Raw genomic sequence first — 18,354 nt, 5'->3', positions numbered from 1 at the left:
TGGAGGTCTGTTGCCGCTTCAGCTATCAGTACATGGTCTCAGCATGCTAAACATGATATTTTGGTGTATACTTCTCGGTTGTCTGTTGTTATCGTCGAGAGTCTCAGCCCAGGTCCCTTGTCATTAGTGTTTCTTAAAAGATTATTTATGAATAGATTAAATAGGGTTGGTGATAATGGGCACCCCTGTTTTCAGGCCCTTTAGGTTCACTTTTTGGGATTTATGTCCATGGAGATCATATACTGTGTGCAATCTGCATAGAGTGCCTTCAGTAGTTCAATAAATTCTTTATCTAGGGGTACATCCTCCAGCTTTTGCCATAGTTTGGCATGAGAGACCGAGTCGTATTTTGAAGGCGAGATAGAGTTGTGCTTTTTCTTTGTGCTTCATCTCTATCGCTTGAGTGAGAGTGAATATATGGTCACTTGTGCGTCTCCAGGGTCGGAAGCCATTTTGTGATTCACAGAGTATATCGTTTTTTTTCGCAATAGGTTTGTAGCCTGTGATTTAAAATTGTACTGAAGAGTTTCAGGGCGTTGCTAAGCACTGCTATTGGACGGTAGGCATTGATGTCATTTTCTGCTTTCCCTTTGCCTTTGTGGATAAGTTGTATACGAGTTTCTTTCCATGTTTCTGGAATGTCACCTGTTTTTAGGATGTCATTGAAGCAGTTGAGCAGCGTTTTTCGGGCATTTGTACGTAGAGCTTTCAGAAATTCATTTGGAATATCGTCAAGGCCAGATGCTTTCTGGTTTTTTATGGCACCGATGCGTCGTTTTAATTCTCCTTTCGAGATCTCCCAGGTCAGAGTTTCAGCTTCTTTCTGTTCTTTAGATCGGCCTTCTGTTGTGATATTTGTGGGTTGGTGTATTGGTATGTCGTAGTTTGCTTGTACAGATCTAAAATGGTGTGTCATGTATTGTTCTATTCTCCTTTTTCGTGAATACTGCCGCCATCTCCTGTTTGGAGAGAAACCATCTTGGGCCGGGCATTTCGTGGGTTCCATGGTCTGAATATATCTCCAGAACTTCTGGCTGTAATGTTGACGTGTCCTTTCTTATTTGTTCTTCTTGTTGCTTGAATGCTTTGTCTATCTTTTGTGCAACCATCACCTTCACTTTTCCCTTTTGAGCTAGGTATTTTTCCCAGATGGCATCTTTTAGGCTAGTGTTTTCAGCTGGTGTGTGTCGGTGTTGTCTGGAGAGTTTCTTTCGTTCTTGTATCTCCTCTTTTAGTTCTTTGTCGAACCATGGTGTCGTCCGTGTTCTGTTTTTTCCAGTTGTTTTCCCAATGGTTTTATTTGCCACGGATAGACATTTCTCAATGAATTCTTTATATGTGAGAGAGTCCTCCATCGATTGGTCCAATTCTTCTGCGAAGTTTTGAGGCGGTCTTCATCTCTTACTCTCCAGTGTGGTTTGGTATGCACAGTTGCAGAGTTCGTTTGGTCTTGTTTTGTTTTAGGGTTACTGTAATTCGGTTGTGGTCACTTCCACAGTTGTTGGATTTGTCTTCGTCTATGTGTATGGATGTTATATGTAGGTTCTGCGAGACCTTGTCGTTGTATAGGACGTAGTCAATAGCAGACTTGCTCAATCTGCGTGACCATGTGTATGTTCCCTTTGCATGTAGGGTCCAGGTTGGCTATGTGTAGGTTACATTGCTTGACCAGCTTGCGAAAGTCGGCTGCATGTTTCTCATAGCCTTCCAATTCAGTTATGTGGCAGTTGAAGTCACCTATAGGAGGATTGGCTTGTTCTATATGTTTGTTCTATGTCTTTTTTATGCAGTTATAGATTTCTTCATTCAGAGTTTGTTGTTCTGAGCCGGTAGCCATATAGGCAACACATATGTTGAGGTCACATTTATCGAGTTTCGCAGTAATCCACATGTGTTCTTGGCAGGCATTCTTTCCCTCTTGTGTGGTCTGGTCTTTTGTTATGAACCCAACTCCCCCTCCTCGTTTATGTCCTTTTCTCCTGTTTTGGCCAAGCCAACTAAGCCCTGTGTGTAAGAGTGGTTTTTCCTCGTCTCGAAGGTGGGTCTCTGTAAGTGCATATATGTTGATGTATTCTTTGTCTATCTGGTTCTGTAGTTCTGCCCACTTGAGTTTACTGCCGCCTTGTATGTTTAGTAGGCAGATTTGAATTCTTTTTCCTTTCTTATTGTTTTTTGCCTTATACGTCTCTGCTTGCGGTTTACTTGCGCTTGTGTTTTTGGGTTGTTTTTTTCTTCTTCTGTGGGCTGGTCGGGGCATTTGCCTCTCTTCACCTGCGACGGTTCGGTTGGCTCATTTGTGTGAATGCTGTTGTCATAGCTTCAGGAAGGCTCGCATTGTGTGGTCTTGTTTTGGTAGACGTCGACGAGCTTGTGGGGGGCTGCCGTGATGTTCCCTGTAAACTCCTAAAAATTGGCTACTTTCATAGCCAGGAGGTGCCCAACATGGGTGCCTGTTGCTTCAGTGTAGTGTATGTCCTCGAGGTAGTCTCCGTCCATTTGGTTTGTAGTTGAGAAGAATTCTACCTGGGGGCCAAGCATGGTGCATAGTTCGTTAGCTTGTTTGTTCCACTCTCGGCAGGCGGTTACCACGTGTGGACCTCGTGGTGTCAGTTTCTGGTGTGGCACATAGAATATAGTGGTGTTGGGGATCAGCTTGACTCCAAGCTGTCAGTTTCTGTTTTAACTGTTCGATAGATCTGTGTGGCTCTTTTCATTCAGTATGTCGGTAGAACCAACATGCAGGATTAGTTGGAGCTTAGTTTCAGCTGAATTTGCCTGCTCTATCTCTTTCTCAGCTCGAAGCAGAGTCTCCTCCATTGTTGCTCCCGGTTTCGTTGTGACGCGGAGTCTCCAGTCGCTACAGTCTTTGTGGAGCTGCCGTTTCAGGCGGTGAGCATTTGAGTCTCCGAGCACCACTGAGCGTCTGTGTTGCGACTGTGTGTACCTCAGTTGTTGCTTGGGTGGTTTCCACTTCATTGGAACTGATTGCTCATTGCTTCTTTGTGTTGTGCCTTTCTCCTTTGTGGGGTTTTCTACGCGGTTGTTTTTTCCCACCTTCAGCCATGGACCTGCTTCTCTGTCCTCCTCAGTTTCATCTTTGCCATAGAGTTGCTTAGTACTTTGGCAGTGTTTTGTTGCTCTGAGTCACGAGGCTGGAGTTCATTTTTTCGCTCAGTGAACAGAGCATCACCTGTGTGTACATCGGTGTCATCAGTGGCCAGGTGGCCTTTCGAGGGTCTGAGTTTGTCAACTTCGGCCTGTAGAGCTGCTACTTTTGTAGAGAGTTCTTCGCGCAGGGTGCGCTCAGTGCTCAACTCCTGTATGAGTTCTTTCATCGCTGTCTTATGAGCAGTTTCTGATGCTTTCCATTGCTCCTTCATTGTATCCACTTGCAAGTTAAATTCTGCCCTCATTGTTTTTTCCTGTAATGCTAGCTTGCGTACAGTGTGGATATCTTGGTGCAGTGTTTGCTGTGTATGTCTTGTCCTTTGCCTCTTCCAAATTTTCGAAAGGCGTTTCTTCCAGGTATGTCCATCCTTCGCAGCTGCTGCACTGTACCATACTTTCCTCGTCTTCCGCTGGAGTGGTCGACTTTTTCGTCGTGCGGGTGCGGGATTTAGCCATATTGACCAAGAGATGTATATTCTTCTTTTTCTTCTCCTTTTTTTGTTGTTGTTGTAATAAAGTGTGTTTGTTGTCTTGTTTGGTTGTTCTCCGATATACCCCGCTCAGCGGGTGTCGTACGGAAGGTCCGTTGTCGGGGCTTCACTCCGTGCAACTTTCATAACCGCGGGTAGCACCGTGGCGCTACTACCAACCTCGTATGTCAGAAGACAAGCAGCTGCCCAATTCGACTGGTCGAGGTCGCTGCGAGTCAGGTCAGTCACGGCACTGTCTCCGTAGCACGATCACAAAGCGCACATGGCTCAGGCGCGCGCACACACACGTGTTGGCCTACACATGCGTTCGTGTCGACTCGTTGCCCGGTCAGCACCAGTCGACGCCGTTGTATGTAATCCCACGGAGGCTACCCTGCCTAACGTAACACTTTTCCCGTAATTCGCACACGTATATCGCGATCACCAGCGCATATTACGCTTACCTGTTGCTGCTTCATGCATTCATACATTGCCAGCACAAGGTGGCGCTAGTGCGTAAAAGCTTCAAGGATACCTCCAGACGTCCAGTTTCACTACTCGTTACGTGCCTCTACGCGCTCGTATGTAGCGTCTAGCCAAGATGGCGAGCTTCGTGGACTTCTTCCACAAGGGAAAGGTAAATATTGGCTTGCTTTTGCTTTACCGAGCACGCGGCGACGGACATTCTCACGCAGAGAGGAGTCAACGATCCGCGTAATCGTTTGTTTCAGCCTGACGTTAATGCGAGTACGGATTTCGCGTACAGTTATTGTGGTTTGTCCTTCGCGGCTGCTACTTGTGATGGCACCACCGTCCGGAATCCGAGAAGGATGTTTCATGGGCCTCCCGTTGACCTTTGCCAGATTGCCCGACGGCAGTTTTGGAGAGTTCTTCGTCTGTGTTTACACAGCAATCACTCGTCATCCATTTTTTTAGACCTCGTGATGCCGTCGCAAGGTCGAAACGAAGTCGGCATCGAGTCGCAACACGCCCACGGCAGCACTGCAGCTGTTTTGTGAGAAGCGCTTCTTTAAAAGTGAATGAACCCTTCTGCACTGCACTGTACGCTGCCTTTATTTCCCCATCGTTCCGATAGAATTAGCTAGTTGACAGTGGATTCCATGCTCAGATCGGAGCTCAAATAGGCTGCGGTGAAAACGGCCGCAGATTATTCGTGAACGTGAACACCTGAAACTTGCCATCATGATTTGAGGACGTTCACATCGCCCCCACATGTTTCGGTGCTACCCACTGCTGTGTCACCAAGTGGTCTTTGTTTTTTTATTCCTTTGCAAACTTCCCGGCGTCGCGCCGTGTAAGTTCACTGGGTAGATGCACGGCTGCGGTGTAGTGATTCAGCTGTATATTTACGAAGTTAGCGGTAGTCCACTAACAGTAACAACTATTCGTTCGTCCGATGTCGAGCCCAGTCCTGTCGCAGGCCCCGTTCCTTTCTCTAAATGGTCCGATAAGGAACGACACGGTGATCATTCCAATGCCGTGGTCTTTCGTAACAGCCTCGTTCGCTAAGCGACTCTACGTGAGACGTTTCTTTTTTTTTTTCGAAACAGCGCTCCACGCATCCTGTTGTGTGGTACGTAGATGTGAAGAGGAAAGCCTGTATAAAAAGAAAGAAAAATAGACAGCGACGTCTTTGCTTTAGTTCTTGGTTTTCAACGGGAATGCACCCGTACCACATGACGCGGTGGTTTTTTTGGTTGGCGAAAATAACAAGTAAAAGCGCCGACGAAGGTTATATTCGGAAGTTGTTTGTTGACTCTTCGAGGCTACCTGGGCAGGGCAGATGCGTCCGCTGTTACCGAGGCCAGCGAAAAGGGACCTGTGAACGGAACCAAGCCAGATGATCGGAAGTGCGATCGAAGGGTTGGGGTGGGAGGGGTTTTGAGTTGACGTGGGAAGTTCGTCGCCTCCTCCAGCTTTTGCGCGTGTAGCTTTCGGCGAAGAGCGACCCGTCGTGGTAAATTAGGTCGCGGGTTCGATTCCCAGCTGCCGGGACGGTCAGGCGGTCGGAACCAAACTGGAATGTCTCCGTCGACGTGCGTGCCACGGAGTACGTCGTGTCGTGTAGCCTACGGCGCGTAAAACCCGCGAATTCAATTCACTTCGTCGAAGAGAGGTCAGGAAAGAGAAGGCGACGGTTTAGGTGATGCGATAGCGCGTACACGTCTTCCGTAGTGTTTGTCGGTGTTGGAGCTCTTTTGCATCCGGCTTCGCGTGCGTACGTCTTTCCTACGTCTCGCCGAGCGCCTCCTTTTCGCGACGCCGCTGTCTTCCGCCGCAGCCGCATTGCGACTCTTTCTTTTTTTTCTTACCTTTACCTTCGGTTCACGGGTATTCTCCGTGTGAAACTGGGAATTGTCGTCGCTGAGGGTCAAGTTTACGGTGCTGGCAACGTTCAGATCAGATAAAAAGCGCGCGCGTGCCAGCAGCTTTTAACGATGACGCAAGCCGATAAGTGCGTCTCCGGGCCTTGGGAATATACCGTAGTCTCCGTTGCTGTAGGAAGGGATTACCTCATTTGCATTCAATGGTTGTAAACTGGCCGTTCTTTGTGTTCTGCAGTCAAGGCAGTGCGACAAGATAAACTGTTTGTCTACTATTAGCTGGTTTGTGTTCTGCAGTCAAGGCAGTGCGACAAGATAAACTGTTTGTCTACTATTAGCTGGTGAGATATCATACCCGTGCTTATTCAGTGATTGTTGCTGGAATTGATCACACGTGTTGACTTTTGCACACACTGTGTGTATGTTTTACCCACCAGAGCGCACTTCACTGACTATGTATTCACGATTACTTGGGGACGAAACATTTAGCAATATGTACAATGGCAAAATAGATTTTGTTGCGGAAACTGCTTGCATAATTTTAGTTTACTTCTCTGATTTCTTCACTGGCTGGATGCTCAACATGACATGTAATCTATGTAGTTAATTTGCTACCTATGCAGGCAGCATACCTGAAAGGCAGCAAATGAGGGTGCGAGGAACCCACTTAAAAAGACAAAAAGAATTGTGGTGTCTGCTGAGATAATAATTTGTAATGTTAAAATTCTGTCTCTCTCATAAGGAACCAGCATCCTGAAAACTTACAGAATGGTTTCATGGTGCGAAGCAATGTGTTCTTGTGTCTTCCTTATTGCAGTTCACCTAACATATATGGTGCTCACAGGTTGAAACGTGACAATTTAGGGCTAATAGTGCAAATAAATTCGTTTCCACCATCTTCCATTCATGTCCAATAGGTGTAATATTGTCTTGTTTTACATCAGAGCCAACCAGGCCCATAGCCAGGAATTTTTTTGTGGGGGGTTGGGGGGTGGAGGGGCACTTGGTGAAGGCCTTGACTATTTGAGAAAAACACATATTTTCATTGTTTATTTTCAGTAAAACACCCCCCTCATCAAAATTCGGGGCGGGGCCCGGGCCCCTAGGGCACCCCTTCTGGCTACGGGCCTGGAGGCAACGTTGCCTTTAGTTGCCAGATTCCTAGTGACACGATACGGTTATCTTGAGCAAGTGTGTGTACAAGTTGTTATACTTGAGGTGCAGATGTCACGCTTCAATCCGTAAGCAGCATACAAGAGAAATTGTATAAACAGAACGCTTGCATTCAATAAACGACAGGTGAAATTCTATTCCCCAATTTATTTCTAATTTATTTTATTTTATGTATTATTTAAGTTCACTCGGCCTGGGTTTGAATCCCGGATTAGGATGGATTTTCCGTCAACCGGCAAACTCTCTTTCCGAGAGAGCCATACATATTCCTTTGTAGTTTCATGCTACAAATGACAGTTTCTTCCCTCTCACTCGCATGACACTGCTAATGGCACAGATTGGTAGTGATAAGGGAAAAAAAATTGGAGTGATATAATGATTCAGTTTCAATTCCCTTTCTCCTTGTGCTTTTGTTGGTCTAAGTGATGCTCTGTCTTAGTTATCACTGAAGTCGGCCAGTCGTAATGGGTGACAAGACTGAAATGGAATTTCAGCAAAAAAAAAAAAAAATACAGACTTAGTTTTGCTCTTAAGTCACAGAATTAGTTTTGTTATACCGCACACACTCCAGAGGTTGTGCCACAGTGACAAGTGCATGCAACAAGTGCAGCGACAAGTGCAGCGGCAAGTTGTGCCACAGCGACAAGGCGCTGTCTTGGGTTGCCCTGTTATCTTTGTGGCAAATGGGCCACGGACAAATGAGGCCATATACACTGATACCACTGTTATCACGCTATGCTAGACAGGGAGTGCTTGTGCGTCACTTCAAAGTGCAGTTGTGATTGGGCACTGGAGCTCATTCTCTCGTCTGTTAGGTTACGCTGAAAATGATAGTATGTGCAGTGGTTAAGGTGACAATGCGATCTTCCACAAAATAGTAGGGGCCAGCATTTTCATTACTGGAGTTTGCTGGTCTTTGCTTGTTATAGCGATGGTTACATGGTGCCCTTGTTGGCAGCCTTATTGGCGTTAATTAAATGTGCCGGAAGGCAAGTGTTGAGATGTGGAACACTAGTACGCCATGTCTGTCATGTCCAGCTATACGAGCTGCAGTGCTTTGTCTGTTATGTCAATCCCTCTTCTTTGTACTGTTTCCATGCTGTTAACATTTTACATTACTAACAAATCAATCTCTGTTACATATTGCCTGCGCTGCCTGATGGTATATCCTTATTTAAGCAACCATTGGCTGCGGCTTTGTGGTTATGATAACCTCAGCATTAACAGACTTTACACATCCAAGACAACGAATTCCAACATTCTCATCATGCTGAAAGTGCCGTGCAAGGTTGTGGTTCGTGCCAAGAAACTGTGCTGGTTCTCAGCATCCTGGGTTCTGCCATTTACGTCAAGTGGTCAAGAACACAGTTTAAAAAGTTTTTTGTTTCAGTCATGGAAATGGCCACTTTTGCTAGCATTTCATGATATAATCACTCTTACTTCAGATTCAAAATTTTTGGTGGAGGCTGCTCTTTGTCTGCGCTAACCAAGGCTAAGCATTGTTGTGGATGATTTCATCACTGTTTACCTTGAACCACTAAAATTAAATCTGACTTGTGTTCTCTCTTATCCCATGTAGAATGACAAGATAGGTGGACAAATTGGTTTGAGTTCACAATAATGCTGGGAAAAAAGAGAAGAATAAGTGGGCCTACATGTACTGTACACTCAACAAGAAATCTTATTGTTTTTATGGAAACTACACCTTACATATGTCAAGTCTAAGAGGTGTGTATAGAGCATGTTATAGGCAATAAATGTGAAATTTTTGTTTCAAGTCCAGCGCATGTGCTGGCCATTCACTCTTTGCTTTCATCGACATTTAGTAGTGCTGCTCATGCTTTATTATAGATGTCCCATGTTATTCTTGCCATAGACTGCATATAGACTGCATTGCCAACTAACCGAATCCTCTAGTCTCAGTTTGGCAGCAGCCCGTCACCTCTTTCGCTTCCAGTGCCGCTGCATTGAGTTAGCTTCACCGTAGCCTGAGCGCATGCATGAGATCGGCATGCCATCCTTCCCGTCCTCCTCCCTCCCAAAACAAATCTGCCTCTGTTCTGACGATCGGTCAGTCATCGGTGCAGACGTTCCGGCCGAAGAAGAAGTTCGAGCCGGGCACGATGCGATACTCGCTGCACAAGCAGGCCCAGGCGTCACTCAACTCGGGCATCAACCTGCGGGACGCGGTGCGGCTGCCACCGAGGGAGGACATGAACGACTGGCTGGCTGTGCACGGTAATGTGCTTCTGTTTAGTATTGATGATACTACAGGTTTCTTTTGTCTATGCAGAAAAGCTTATTATATGTAAAAGTGAGCCTGTTGGAGTTGAGATTACTGTAGTGTTGCCATAGTTGGCAGCAAGATTATGCAGAGACCACGTGCACTTTTGCTGCTCTGGAGATAGACTGCAACAACAACAATAGGAAAATTGTCATCAGACTCATAAGTGACAGAAATCAAGTGCGCCGTATGTTTGAGCTTGTAGTCGTATGCACTCTGTGTTTATTTTTATGTGCCGCAGTTATATTTTGCTTCATATAAAGCCTATTGTAAAATAAATTGCTAGTAGATCATCGAGTAGCTGTCTGATAAAAAAAAAAAAAAGAACTAGTGCTGTTGGGTATACATGTTAGGGGCCCTGCAACACTTTTTAGCATGGTCAGAAAACGCTGCTGATCGGTAGTCGAGGCTCTCGAGAACTTACAAGCCAAACATTATAGTGCTACTCGCGGCCTGAAATTCACAAATAATTCTCAAAGTCAGCTAGAAATCGCTTCCTGTTCTCTCTACAGATGATGCCATATACTTAAATTAGTGCACCACATACCCAAAGGCCACGGCTGTTGGCTGATTTGAGCATTGTGAGCTGCAGAGTTACCGCAGCTGCCACAAAATGCCGCCACGTGCCCATGCGTGCGCTCACGATCCCACGGAAAGGAAGCCGCGTGCTCAAAGAAAAAATTAAAAGAAAGTGCTAAAGGTCACATCACACTCTGACAAAGGGACGCATCTTCTTGCCCGTTTGTCATCCTCCTCTCTCTGTATCTTTCACCGCACTCTCCGGTACGAAAGGAGAGAGAAAGTGCTTGAAGCGTGTGACAAATCCCTTTAACTCCGCTCATACTTGACGGATTCAAGAAATTTTTGGCAGTCGATTCGTGAGGCAATAAGCCTTTTTAACCCATTGAGATGCTATGTACACAATTGTGTGCACTACTTGTTTTTGCTATTTGTATCGACTAGGGGCTAAGAAAGAGCAAGATACATTGAGCTTTGGAGGAATTGAACCTCCTGCATAATAAATTTGTCTTCATTTAACTTCATTTTGCAGTGTACTGTTGCATATCATCACTTTGCTGAAGGCACTACCATATTCAACGAGTCACTCGTCGTGCCGCTTCCCGCAACCCACGTCAAAAGTGTAATTTTTCTTTGCTGAACATGGACATAACCGAAAACGAACTTGCATGGTATTTCTAGCCTGAGATTTCATTCTGTTTATGCAAAAACACTGCAGGAATGACTTCAGAATAAATAGATATTTAATTACAAAGTGATTAGGAATGATTACTATAACGCATATAAATTAACGTATTCTGACATTATTTTTGTTGCAATATAATATGCAGTGCCCTGAAATAACAAGGTATCGATTAGATGCATTTACAGACAGTTGTTCATAGGTGGCGTCTGAAAGGGTTAATGAAGCCATGAGACGATTATCTGGAAAAGTGTTTCAGGGCCCCTTTAATATGCACAGCATATATGTGACTGGTGGTCTACTGGAACGACGAAATTGGGTACCAGAGAAAATCGAATGCATTTGAGGGTGAGAAACAGGAATCAGGTGATAAAAAAATAATGTATTTCCAGAACATGTGTGGGGTCGGCATGTTATATTTTGGTTAGAAATCTATGTGCACAGACGTTGTACTGTGGTGCATCTAAATAAGGTAGGATAATAACCTGTGCCATCATTCTATGAGTGAACTTTTTGTTGTGTTTGCTTCTTCTGTCACCTATACACCAGCGTGTAAACATCACTTCTGAGGTGCTATTGCGGAGTGGTGCCTTTTCCGATGTTATGCTTTTAGCTCTTGCTCATTAGTAAGAGTGGCGGGCAGATGCTTTTTGTACTAGCTCATTGGTCAGACCGACACTTTGCCCATAAGTCCAGCCAAGGAGCAAGCGCAAAAAGCATCTGCCCGTCATAAAAGGCATTAGCATCAGAAAAGGCATCGCTCCGCGATAGGACCCCTAGTCGCAATGAACCCCATATTCACTTGTTTTAATGTAGATGTTCCTATGTCGCATATTTGCGTGCCCACTATTGCAGGCGTACATCTACTTGTATATGTACCAACCTTCACAACTAATTATGTTGATATACTCCAACATGTGCCACTGTAACATGAGGTGTGCTTGTTTTAAACTTGCAGTGGTGGACTTCTTCAACCGGATAAACCTCATCTACGGCACCATTTCTGACTACTGCACTGAGGAGAGCTGCCCCAGGATGTCAGGGGGCCCCAAGTAAGTCTGCCTTCGGTTTTCTGCTGCTACGACATTGAATTTCTACGAGGTGTGCAGATGCCCTCTTTTGAATTACCTTTTGCTTGATTTTTAAGCATGATATTCAAACAGTTTTTGACTGCTCTAGATTTTCTAGTATATAGCAATTACATTCTGCACTGAAATACATTTTTACGCGTGATGGTGACGTCATTGCCATCTTCTTGGGACTGTTCTTTGGCATTTTGGGTAATCGAGATTTTGTGCATGATGCATACATCTGTATGTGGGGTTTGTGGAGCCAGTTAAAGTGGAACTTTGATGTATTTGATGGAAGCACATGTTGCATCTATAGCACGCAGGGCTGGGCAGTGTCGTGATACAAGAGTATCGCGATAGTATCTCAGAGATATTGTTGAGTATCTGTATTTCTGTATCGAGATATGTTTGAAAAATGTATTTGTATCTCAGTAGTGAAATACTTTTACGAATACTATGCTGGGCGCGGGTATCTGGTTACCTTGTGTGTCGGAAATGATCTCACATGTTTGCAAGGGACACTTTTTTTGTGCTAAGCAAAGCAAAGGCATGCCACCGGTCGTTAACACAGGGAGGGTGGCGAAGGGTTTCTCTCACGCACAGAATGGCCCATGTGGTAAAGTGTCCAACGCCGCTAACGGCATAATCATGGAGGCCATATTGTCAGCCTTATGGACAAAGTTGCTCTCTCTCAAGTTGGTGCAGCACCCCTAATTTGGGGGGGGGGCATTTGGTGAGTTCATGAGTCTTGTGTGGAAGCTGAACCGATGCTGCCTAGCAGACAGACTGAGAAGCTGCTGTTGTCTGAGTGCAGTTAACGGAACAACCTTTTCAGCAAAGCAGATCTTCTGCATAAAAGGAGTGTATGCTTTCTCTCAATTTACCGGTGTTCGTTAGTGATTCGGGAGATATGGTTTACTTGCAAGTTTCAGTGCACTGCAACATTATTCGCAGTATTGTGCTGCACTTAGTGAATGTCTTTCCGGAATTTCAGCATCCCTGAAATAAAGTGTAGCACAGTATCTTATCTGTATTCCTCTATCTGTATTCCAGGATACTTTTTTCTTCGTTTTGCAAGTGTATCTCCGAAATATCCCGTTACGTCAAAGACATATGTATCTCAATATCTGTATTTTAGGCTTCCAGCGCATGTATTTCGATGTCTGTATTCCGGAATACCTTTCTGAGCATCTTTGCCCAGCCCTGATAGCACGCTACACCTTCATTGCTGGTTTTGATGACTAAGCTATATACTGCGGTCAGCTAAACACAGCAAAGCATGAATGAAGGCAAATCAAAATGGACCATGACCTGCGAATCATTATTAAAATAGTGCAGTGACTCAATATAATGGCTCATAAGTGCAAACAAGTCAGTTGACATGATATTTCACATGGAGACCACTGGGCAGTGCTTCCGTGTTGCAGTAGTTGCGAATATGCATACCCGTGCTGCTGTTTCTGCACTACTTTCTGTGCAAGTTTGTACCAAATCTCGAATGTCAATATCACGGGTGGTTTGTGGATGCATAGTAAAATTTCACAGCCCATACAGATGCACAAGGCACAGGGAATCGCTTGATCCTAGAATGGGGCTAACATACTTGAAGCACACAGAGATTGAAGTTTCAGGAGAGCAATAAAGGCAGAGGAAAGACAGGGAGGTCAAATGGATGATTTCTTAGGTTAGACACCCTGTGTTCTAGGAAAGGGGTATGAAAGATGGGATGATTGCAAGAGTGAACTTTTGCTTCACGTTTGGTGTGCCGTACGAATTCAGTGTCTTGACAGCACGTGGTGACACCTCCTTGTTATATGCTGTGGTGGATTCAGTATACACAGTAATAGGCAGTGAGTTAGTTTATTGAGCAGCGAACGCATATTCACGTTGAGGGAGGGGACGTCAGCAGCTGTAACTCATACCAGTTCCCTCTGAGCTGAACTTTTAGCTTCATTCTTTTTTGTTTTAACTTCAATTGTTCATTTTCCTTTACAAACATGTGTAAAAAAAAATGGCGCTCATACTTTAGTGTCTATATCAACAACACCTGATGAGTTTTTGCTTACACGATAGGCAAGCTGTCTTTGAAAACATGCCGCTTGAGCATTTTCCCTTGAGCGCTTCCCCGTGCTAGGAGACACCGTATGCAACTTCTCTGACTTGGGCATGCAGGTTCGAGTACCTCTGGTGCGACGGTCAAAAGTACAAGAAGCCGACGCCGCTGCCAGCACCGCAGTACATTTCGCACCTGATGGATTGGGTGGAAGCGCAGATCAACAACGAAGAAATATTCCCTGTCACTGTTGGTAAGCTGCAAGCAATTATTAGCAATCATCGAAATGTGTTCTTTGGAACACCTTTTCAATCGCGTATTTCATTATGCCATAAAAACGCTCATTCAGAGGAAAGAAATCTGAAGGGGAAAAAAGAAAAGAAAAATGGGCATGGATTAGTGGTAGCTGTAACACGAAATGCATGTGAACGAGTTCTTGAAATTCGCTGGCAGCGTGTTTAGTGGCTGCGTGATAAGACAAGATATTCCACTCGGCTGTAATGCACGGTGTAAAGGACACAACTGTACTGGCATGTTTGGCATGTTGCATATTTTATTATTTAATGCAGTGCATTGGAAGCCTCATCATAAGTTGCTTGAGTTTTCCATCATCACTAGCAGGCAGTGACAGTAGGAGATGCTTATAGTAGATACAGGTGGCATTTGAATGTATACGCTTAAGATAGGATAATGAATCGTAGTTGCATACACATAATTGCAGTGATAGTTGTACTTCATTATTAACCAAGAGTACACAGATAAGGAAAGATGCCAGTAAAAGCTGTCAAAGGAAGGATACAGAAAAGAGGTGGAAGTTGTACTGAGTCATCAATAGCCGCAGTTCTGGTCTGGTTAACATAAATAATAAAAGAACAAAGAAAGCAAAATAAATAAGTGGACTGTAAAATAAAAATAAATTATAAAAATTTCGAAACTAAAACAGTTTTAAATTTTGAAGATGTAAAGGGCTCCACAGGATTTGAGCACAGTACCTCAATTACAGGAGCTTGATCTTGTAACCATAATGCGAGAGATGCATAGGTCAACAGAGTTAGTAAAACACCTTTCAGAATTTTTCTGCATGCAAGATAGTAGGCTGAGATTCTCAGCATGTTTTCATTTGGCACGATAAAGGTGAGTCTGTCAGTATTTTAAAGAATGATCGTGATGAGAAAGTATAGCAGTGTGGAAATTTTCATGGTGAAGCGATGGGTGGTGATGACATTTCATACGCCTGACTACATTGAGCGCAACTTGTCGCGCATGTTTACAATATGGCTTGAAGTATGGCATCTGTATTTCACTTGATCAGTTTGTACTGCCACACTGTAATGCCTAGCTCAATGCACCTTCATTATTCAATTTTCCAGCGGTCCCGTTCCCCAGGAACTTCGTGCCTACATGCAAAAAGATCTTGGCCAGGCTGTTTCGGGTCTTTGTACACGTCTACATCCACCATTTTGACAGGCTCGTCGCCATAGGAGCGGTATGTACCCTGATGATGCCCATGTGTCATGTGAATACGTTATGTAATGTGATTCTTCCTTTACCTGTGGTCTTCAACCCTTTGAGGGTTGAATTTTTTTGCCAAAGGCGACCTGCCAGCGTTGATATTTTTTAATTGTTGATTTAAATTCTTGAGGCGGATCTATTCCAGAAAAAAGTGTTGTAATTTTTTTTGCCATAAAGTCACAAAAAAAATGTTTTTGTTTTTGCATACACGTGGTTTATTCATGACTAACAGCAAGATAAATCCTAAAAAACCTATAAGACTGTTAAAAAATTATGCATTGCAAATACGTCTGTGTAGTTCACAGACATAAAAAAATAAGTGCATGAAGTGGCGTCAAGTGGAAACTTTGAGGGAGAAAAGTCACTTTTAATCCAGTCAGCATCATCTTGCTGCGCATGCTTTTGAAATGTCGCTCGCTCATCAACATCTGAGTCTTAAGTCGTAAGTAACTCTTCGTATGACGGGCTGACATTTACTGAATCAGATTCTGGTTCAGTAGTCGGGGGGCGATTCAGAGGAGCTAGACTCACTTGCAGCAGAGAAACCGGCACGCACTTCCATAGCGCAAGCAAACTGCGTGGGTGAGTTCGCTGAAGAAAACTGTGTAGTTATTAGCGCGTCCAGAAAGCAAGAACAAGTCCAAAACCTATAATAATCGTTAGTCTTATTGCCAACGAGACAGAAGCGGTTTTGTGAATCCCCAAAACGGGAAATGCAGCCACAGCGGCATAGTTTGCGTAAGTCAGAGCCTGCACGGAAACAGGCATAATCACGTAGTGGGGAGCAATAAACAAGAGAGTAACAAATTGGTCACCTTTTGAAAGATTCTAAACCAGAAAGCCATCAGTCTTGCGGGCGCGACAAGCGGGAACTGGCTAAGGACGAAACTGAAACTAGCCGGCGCACCGCTGTAGCAGAGCATAAAAAAATATGCAGAGACATCGGAGCAAGGAAAAAATTCCGTGTGTTCCCACAATGTGGCAGCACATGCCCAGCAAGAAAAGCTATTGAAAAAGGTGTGTTTTTTAAACATACAAGCAGTAACGTACAGACAGCACTTGCGTGCAGGGCATGTTTGGATTTTGCTCTCTTGCAAAAACATAGTGGCATGGATTTGCGTAAGACTACTGGTGGTTGACAGTTCTGCCTCTTCTTGACAGATTCATGCAGTGCATGAACAATGTTTCCCTGTCCACTTGCTGTTAGAGGGCCAGCAAAATGAAAGGTGCTCATTGGAGTGTTCCCTTTAACAGCGGACCGTACTGTAAATGTACATCACTGGCTGTCTTGAGGGTGTTAGCGGATGACGTACATGTACACTGTCAATTTTTATGAAAGGGAACACGCGAGCTCGTGGCCTGCGCGCTCCGGCGGCTGCTTGCAGCGCCTTCAAGCGGGAGCGAGAGCAACCACAGCCTCTTTTCGCGTCATCTATTGGCGAGCAAAACAACCATTCATGGGTGATAAGGAACCGGCTGCAAGATTGCAACCCCCTCCCCCTTCAAGGCGATTAAGCAAGAGGCCGGGCCGGCGGCGTGTCGTCTGCTGCTTGTGAATTGTGCTTGGCACGCGAGCGCGGTCGAAACGGGGAAGCTCTGCTTTTTGGCTTTAACGCGTTACCGCTTCGGCTGATTTAAAGCGCTTTAAGCGACAGCGGTGCAGTGAGCTCAACTTTCGTAGGTAGTTTGCCGTTATGTTGGTGGTTTCCCGGTGACTTTTGGAAAGCGCGCTGGCGGGCCGGCCTTTACACGGACTCTTGGCGGACAACCCTTGGGCTGTCATCAAGGAGGAGTGGGAGAAGTTAATAAGGGAGACGTCCCTAACGGCCGCTCTATATGAATCCCTACCAACTAGAGTGGCAGTTGTCATGGCTGCAAATGGTGAAGCCACTAAGTATTGAGAAGTGTCGCAATGTGGTACTTTTTTCTGTTGAATCTAAACGAAAACGACAATTGACGTATTTTTTCAGTTTCAATAAACACATTTAAAATATTTCTTTTCACGTTTCATACTCATGTCATTGATGTTACTAATAAATATCGATGAAAATCCTCACAACCACCAAGAGACTGTTTCTCCTTCTGTTTGCTACGCAGCACCATCTCGCGCTATCATCACGACCCCAGCGGCAGTCGCTGTGCATGACTTCAAAGCAACAAGCGCGGTCATACAAGTGCTTTTTGTATTGGCAGGCGTTGCATTTTCTTGGCTAAGTGGGATTCCACCCAGAAGAATGTTTTCAACAGCATTCGATGAGAGATTTCAACACGCGAAACTACCCGTCGCTTAAAGCGTTCTAAATCAGCCGAAGCGGTGACGCGTATAAGCCAAGCAGCAGAGCTTCCCCGTTCCGAGTGCGCTCGCGTGCCAAGCACAATTTGGAAGCAGCTGACGACGCGCTGCTGGCCCGGTCTCTTGTTTAATCGCATTGAAGGGGGAGGTGTTTGCAATCTTGCAGCCGGTTGCATATCACACATGACTGGTTGTTTTGTTCGCCAATAGATGACGCGAAAAGAGGCTGTGGTTGCTTTCGCTCCCGCTTGAAGGCGCTGGAAGCAGCCGCCGGAGCGCACAGGCCACGAGCTCGCGTGTTCCCTTTCATAAAAATTGACAGTGTACGTCATTGACCCTGAAAGAGTTATGGCTTGAATACATATTATTAGCGAAAATAAAACAGGGACAAAGAAAGATGCACACAGGAGTTTTCTTTGTCCCTTTTTTAGTTCCGCTAGTAATATGTACACTTAAACCTCATTATAACAAAGTCGCATTTGACACAAAAATAACTTCGTTATATCCGGAAATTTGTTATAAACGTATATTCGAACCACTGTGTGTATTACCAAGGCTATTCTTCATTTACTTTGTTATAACCAATAATTCGTTATATCCGTGTTCGTTATGTCGAGTTTTGAGTGTATTCAAGTCGAAACTAACTAGCCCAAATTTTAGCTTTAAGTCTTTAAGGGTTCTGAAGGTTCTTGAATATACCTACATATACAGGGTGATTTGTTTAGAACTGACCTATTTCATTTTGCTGTAGTTTCCTTACAAAGTATCCCATTTTAATGTGTTTT

At 44.6% G+C, this 18,354-nt stretch overlaps 1 protein-coding gene across 4 annotated transcripts in view; it reads left to right on the top strand.

Moving 5' to 3' along the window:
- The window catches only part of LOC119404453 (MOB kinase activator-like 3), a 34,526-nt gene that overhangs the window by 6,817 nt on the left and 9,355 nt on the right, over nucleotides 1-18,354 (top strand). Inside the window, exons 1-5 of one of the 4 annotated variants that reach the window (XM_037670952.2) lie at nucleotides 4,188-4,275; nucleotides 9,232-9,394; nucleotides 11,600-11,693; nucleotides 13,884-14,017; nucleotides 15,135-15,250. In XM_037670952.2, the coding sequence (XP_037526880.1) occupies nucleotides 4,240-4,275; nucleotides 9,232-9,394; nucleotides 11,600-11,693; nucleotides 13,884-14,017; nucleotides 15,135-15,250 (543 nt within the window). In that variant the 5' untranslated portion in view covers nucleotides 4,188-4,239. Of the gene's footprint in view, nucleotides 1-4,187; nucleotides 4,276-9,231; nucleotides 9,395-11,599; nucleotides 11,694-13,883; nucleotides 14,018-15,134; nucleotides 15,251-18,354 lie in introns of those variants that run through there. The other 3 variants (XM_037670955.2, XM_049418882.1, XM_049418883.1) reach the window with 3 other exon arrangements.

This window comes from Rhipicephalus sanguineus, chromosome 9 (assembly GCF_013339695.2).
Source record: "Rhipicephalus sanguineus isolate Rsan-2018 chromosome 9, BIME_Rsan_1.4, whole genome shotgun sequence".
Lineage (NCBI taxonomy): Eukaryota > Metazoa > Arthropoda > Arachnida > Ixodida > Ixodidae > Rhipicephalus > Rhipicephalus sanguineus.
Note: the sequence above shows the minus strand (reverse complement) of the source record. Positions and strands in the feature narration are given on the sequence as shown.